We start from the raw sequence: 5,964 nt of genomic DNA on the forward strand, positions 1-5,964 counted from the left end.
GACAGAACCTTGCACAAATATAAATAAATTTTTAAAGTAGAAGGAAGTGATAGTGCAAACAAACTTTGTTTTGGACAAAAGAGAAAAATTAGAAATTATAGAAAGCGCAGTTTTTTTTTTTCACAAGAGGTTTTTCCTTTTATTAAAGTCATATATTTTAATGCATGGAGTTTCACATCAGACAGCAAAAGCTTTAGTTACTTTATGCCCAATGGAGGGTCCTTAGTTCTCTCTCTCTCTCTCTTCTCTCTTCATCTCAAAGTTTCAATCACTCTTGTTCTTGTTCTTCTTCTTCATCCTTTCTGATCTTCTGTGTTTTTTCAGGTAAAATGTTTTAATATTGCAGCTTGTGTGCTTTGCTTCCACGTTTTGTTTTCTTATGTTGGTTGAGCCAAGCAATTGGACCCTGAATTTCTGGAGCCTTTCTGCAACCAACCCTCTGTCTGTGTGTCTTTGTTTTTGCCCCTTTTGCTTTCATGCCTCTTACTTTGCCATGCGTCTTTGTCTTTCCCATTATTAATGGCTGAAGATAGTTTTCTATCTTTCTTAATACTTTCCCAAATTCCTTTCAGGGCATTCAGACAAGTATGATCTTTTCTTTCTTTCTCTTCTTTCTTGAGAGACTTTTTTTCTTCTCTTTTTTTACTGAATAGTTTGTGATTTTTCTCCCATTGATCTCTCCTCATGGTCTGCGCTTAAAGAACTGTTTTTTTTTGTGCTGAAATTTGCTTATAGAAGATGCTAAATGATTGATTGAAGAGTATGGTTCATAAATTCAGATTTCTCCCTTAGCCGTCAATTTCTCTATATTTTTATATTTTTTGTTGTCAAGATTTATCCCTTTTCAGTTATTTTGGGGAACTTTTTAACCTTTTTTTTCCACCGATAAAGTAATAATTACCCTGTGTGCACACCATAGCAGATTGTTATATTTTCTACGATTTTCTGTTTATTTAATTATTATTATTTTGTGTGTTTCCTCTAACACTCAAATCCTTAATGTCAAATTTGTAATTTGATTATTAAAACTTTAAAAAAGATATATAGTTTGATTATTGTTACTAATTTCATGCTTTTGGGGGACAAAGTAAAGAAATTTTGGAAAGATAGGTATACTTCAGTTGAATGCATTATGGATGTTCTGAGATGAATTGTTTGTTGGGCTTGTTTACAAATCAAGTGTAGCAAGCTGTTTTTCTGTGTAGCTTTTATGTTTGTTTGCTTGCTGATCTTGAAGGTTGTGCCATGTAAAGTTAGATAGTTGAGATTACTGAGTTTGCTTTATAACAATGTCAAATGGTGTTATTGCTTGATAGGGCATACAAAATTGGGTGCTTTGGGTTAAAGTGTGATGTCTCCACCATTACTGGGCATAGGGGAGGAGGGTAAAAGCAATGTCACTTTGTTGGTTTCCTCATCAACCACCATGGAAAGTGTGTGCCTCAAGACCTTAGAATTAAAAGAACGCAACTACATGGGCTTATCTGATTGTTCTTCTGTGGACAGCTCAGTTCCGTCCGTCTCAGAAGAGACTAAAAGTAATCTGAACCTGAAAGCCACTGAGCTCACGCTTGGGCTTCCGGGATCACAGTCCTCTGAAAGAGATTCCGATCTTTGCTTAAGAAGCTCAACTCAATTTGATGAAAAAGCCTTGTTTCCTTTGTGTCCTTTGGCTGATGATCACCATTCTTCAACCAAGACTGCTGTTTTGGGAAACAAGAGAGGATTTTCAGATGCCATGAATGGCTTCTCAGAGGTAAACACCAATTTACTCATAGGACATGTACTTTTCTAATGCTTGTCTGAGCAGACACTAAAAATCCCCAATCTATCATGCAGGGGAAGTTCCTAGTTGATTCGGAGGCCAATCCGATACTATCTCCCAGGCCGGCTTCGAACTTGGGACTAAATCCTGGTTCTACACTTGAGAAGGCTGGGGCTCTGCAAAACAAAATGAAAGAAACAGCAACAACAAAGATGGGGCTCGATAGGCCTCATTCTGCCAATGAAACTAGACCAAGTATTCATTGTTCTGCTAATAATAACAACAGTGCACCGGCTACCAAGTAAGTGGAAAATTAAAATCTACCACATTAAGTCTGGGAAGTTGGTTTTAACTGTGGGAATCATCTCTAACCATATCATTCTTGTGTGCCAGGGCTCAGGTTGTGGGGTGGCCTCCTATAAGATCATTCAGGAAGAATTCATTGGCAACTAATTCAAAGAACAATGAAGAAGTTGATGGAAAAGTGGGGGTTGGTGCACTGTTCATCAAAGTCAGTATGGATGGGGCTCCCTATTTAAGGAAAGTAGACTTGAATAATTACTCTACATATCCAGAATTATCTTCTGCTCTAGAGAAGATGTTCAGCTGTTTTACTATAAGTAAGACAAAATTAGTTTTTTGTGAAGAAACTTAGCCTTTCAATTATTTACGTGGACAGTCTACCTGGATCCAGTTACTGCTTGTTTTGGTACGATTTCAGGTCAATGTGGATCTCATGGAATTCTGGGCAGGGAAATGCTGAATGAAACCAAGCTGAAGGACCTTCTTCATGGATCAGAATATGTTCTTACATATGAGGACAAAGATGGCGATTGGATGCTTGTGGGTGATGTTCCCTGGGAGTAAGTTCTAAGTCATATATTCTTTCTTTTCCACTGCCTTTTGTTTAAAAGAATAAATTCCTCAATGATAGCAACTTTATATTCTTAAAATGTGTTTTCTCATGACAGTTTTTATTCATGTTAACTTGTCTTGGGAAGGAAGCTAGGAAGCACTAAAACATCAAAATGATTGCATACTTATATTAATATAGTATTTTACCGTGTCTACGTATTTGTTTCTTCATATTAATTTAGGATTTCTGCTTTAATGTTAATTATATTACCTTATATGTTGAATCTTAGCTGCATCGTGTTTTATAATTTTAAAATTTATCTTATCAATATATCAGTGTTTAGTTCTTCTTTTCCATGCCTTGAATCTCTGTGTTTGCTGGGAAGGAACTTTGATAAATTGTAGAAAAATGATCTGGCATGAAAGGTTGGTTCACGAACATATTTGAGTAACTTGTAGCTTATTTTCATAAGAAACTTCAACTAACTTATGGAACAAACTACTAGTTACAACCTATGGGTGTGGATGTGTGGAATGCATTTTCTGTTTTATAGCGGACATCGTGGATTACATTAGTTTCATTACTAGGAGTATTAGTCCCATCCAATATAGTTGGTAGATACTTCTTGGGATATTTTTAATTCAAAGTAAAAACATTTTAAAAAAATAGATAGAATAAGGTGAAACTAGGAAGTGATAGAGGAAAAAACAGTATGATTGTATCACCGATTAAAAAATCCATTCCTGGGAATAAATAATGTTGGGGAATGTTTTTGTATACTTTTTATCGAACATGGGAATGTTACTTTTCAAAACTGCAGTATATAGACTTAAAATAAGCACACATAACTGATTAAATAATGCTAGTTTGGTGAAAATGAAAAAGAAAAAGAATTAACGTGTGTATTCTTTAACATTGTTTAGTACTTAGAAAAGAAATTCTGCTGTTGTCCGTGCCATATGAACCTCCATATTCTTACATGCTCAGTAACTGTCCTCCCTGTGTTATTATCTGTTTATGAATTTCAAAGGAATTTTTTGAAAGCATAATAAGGTTAATCAATTTAATATCAAATTATTAATACTGGAGAATAAATTTCAGTCTTGATAAACATGACAGTATTTTTTTAGCATAGTGATAGAATTATATATTTTATGAGATCATGATTTACTTTTGACTGTGGTAATGGGATTTTGTAGCAATAGCAACTTGTTGGAGTAAAATTGATTTTTTCACTATTTTGATATGTAAAGTCATAATGTAATTTAGGTTTTCTTTTAAAGAACATTACATACTGTATTTTTTGGGCAACTAGGCTAGCTGTATTTATTTACATTTAAGTTTGGTTTAATGGCAATTTGCAAATTGTACTCTATCTATGAATTATATGGTGTAATGGTGCGATGGGTATAAAGACATTTAAAAACTTTTGCTGCAAGTGAAATATTGTGGTTATTCCAATAATGTGGTATCTCCTCCTTTCCTAATAAGAATAATGTATACTTTTCCATTGATAAAAACCACTTTCGTGTATATAGGTCTAGCTTTTTGCATGTCTAATTTAATCTTTCATGAAATGAAGTTGCATAATGTTTGTTTCTCTGCAAACGTCCTCAACTCTTCGCAGGATGTTTACTGAAACTTGCAAGAGGCTAAGGATCATGAAGAGTTCTGATGCCATTGGTCTAGGTATTTTTTTATGGAACCCATCTATCTTACAAGTCTAACTTTAAACATGTCAGAAAATCGTGTAAGGACGTAAGGAAAAGCAATGAAGGTACAAAGCCTTGAGTTCTTCAACTGAATGCACATAACATGGTTAAGTAGTTTAACAATCAATAGGCATACAAAAATTTCGAATTTCCTGGTAGTTATTTTAATTGTGCAGTGGTGGTGGCAAGAGGAACAAGTTATATCTATAATATTAATCAACAAATAGTCTTATGGCTACACCACAGTACTAAGAGTTCTAGTTCCCATTAAAGTTTGAAAATATATAGCTTCTGCCCACTGACTTTATTTTGCATTCTAAATATATGATGTAAAAATGCTAAAGACAATTTTGTTCAGAATCCAGATAATGATTAGAAGTGAACAATTTTTCAAATTTTACAAAAATGCTTTATAAATTATGAATGTGAACTAAAATTGTGGCAGAAATCAGAAGATAATCATATAAACCCAAGTTAAAATTATTTTACTCTTTGAAATCTACTTTCAACTTAGTTTAGTCTATTCATATCTTGTTTGAATTTAATTTTTTGTGTCTACTTGCAGCTCCTAGGACTGTTGAAAAAAGTAAGAGCAGGACCTAGTAAGTGTGTTCCTTTCTATCCATCAAACTGTCTACAAGCTTCTGGGCTATCGTGGCCAACAAATCATCAAGGACTGTCTTGGAAGCTAGAACTGAAGGCATTTTGAAGTGGATAGAATGTCATACTAAGCTGCATCAATCTTTGTATTGTTTATTATGTCTGCCTTATGTTATCACGCCGTTTATGCTTAATCAACTTCTTTAAAGATTGTTATGTTAAAACTTACAAAACCTCCAAAGATTTGACTGTGAGAGTACCTATATTTTATGTACGTGAGTTCATGATGTTCTTGAAGGATATGTGATGTGTAAATTTTGCAGCATACCTTCAACAGGTTTGTTTGAAGAAAAAACAAGTTGTATGTCAGTATGTCCATTGCCATGTACTACTGTTTACCACTTATCAAAGCCATACCAAAAAAACATACGGTTGTCAGGATCTAACAAAAAAACAGACACTAAAAGGCTAGAAGAACTCCCCAGCTAGATAGATGTTTCTGGTAATGATTTTTTTACCTATTTTCTGAAACAAATATTCAAATATTGTGCTTGGTGAAGCTGAGATTTGAGCCTCGACCATGAACTATTTAGATTTTGTCAAGACATTTCGGATATTGTTGTCGGGGAGGTGTACGAGCCAAGCATGTGAATCTCTGACCATTGGTTGCAGTGCATGGATCTTCCTGTTCAATCAAACCAACACACAACAGTGCCATGACATTATGGGGAATTTTTTAGCCATTTGTGGCTCTAATTCTATGTTAGCGTACAAAGTCGTGTCTTGCATGCCTCAACTAACAGGGTATTAAACTAAGTCAACTAACATGTGAATCTCCAACTTAATGCTCCATGAAGGGAAGAGGATTCTGATTTGACGTTTTCGGATTTAGTTGATAGTTACCATGATTTACTAAGTGCAAAAATGACACATGCAAGCACCTAAACAGAAGAGGGTTGTTTTAGAAACCCACTTTGATGCAAACATAATAAGGTTATGCAGTGTTTTATATCTTTTCTTCTGAAATATCT

General features: G+C 34.4%; 1 protein-coding gene across 3 annotated transcripts; it reads left to right on the forward strand.

Annotated features, from left to right (window-relative positions):
• On the forward strand, positions 1–5,302 carry LOC137823176 (auxin-responsive protein IAA8-like). Of its 3 annotated transcripts, none has more exons than XM_068628335.1 (7): positions 1–324; positions 1,317–1,756; positions 1,840–2,066; positions 2,159–2,385; positions 2,487–2,628; positions 4,249–4,310; positions 4,899–5,302. In XM_068628335.1, exons 2-7 carry the CDS (start codon positions 1,352–1,354, stop codon positions 4,934–4,936), a joined length of 1,101 nt encoding a protein of 366 aa, XP_068484436.1. In that variant the 5' UTR covers positions 1–324; positions 1,317–1,351; the 3' UTR covers positions 4,937–5,302. The 3 variants fall into 3 exon arrangements, with proteins under 3 accessions (XP_068484436.1, XP_068484437.1, XP_068484438.1); XM_068628336.1 differs by having other exon boundaries at positions 323–585; XM_068628337.1 differs by lacking the exon at positions 1–324 and adding an exon at positions 572–760.
• The last annotated feature ends 662 nt before the right edge of the window (positions 5,303–5,964 follow it).

The sequence above is a fragment of the Phaseolus vulgaris genome, chromosome 9 (genome assembly GCF_000499845.2).
Source record: "Phaseolus vulgaris cultivar G19833 chromosome 9, P. vulgaris v2.0, whole genome shotgun sequence".
Taxonomy (NCBI): domain Eukaryota; kingdom Viridiplantae; phylum Streptophyta; class Magnoliopsida; order Fabales; family Fabaceae; genus Phaseolus; species Phaseolus vulgaris.

What these genes read in the sequence shown, in the direction of transcription:
- LOC137823176 (XM_068628335.1), top strand. Translation starts at nt 1,352, where the DNA reads ATGTCTCCACCATTACTGGGCATAGGGGAGGAGGGTAAAAGCAATGTC. An exon ending in CCATGAATGGCTTCTCAGAG is followed by an intron (nt 1,757 to 1,839) that starts GTAAACACCAAT and finishes TCTATCATGCAG; the next exon opens with GGGAAGTTCCTAGTTGATTC. An exon ending in AACAGTGCACCGGCTACCAA is followed by an intron (nt 2,067 to 2,158) that starts GTAAGTGGAAAA and finishes CTTGTGTGCCAG; the next exon opens with GGCTCAGGTTGTGGGGTGGC.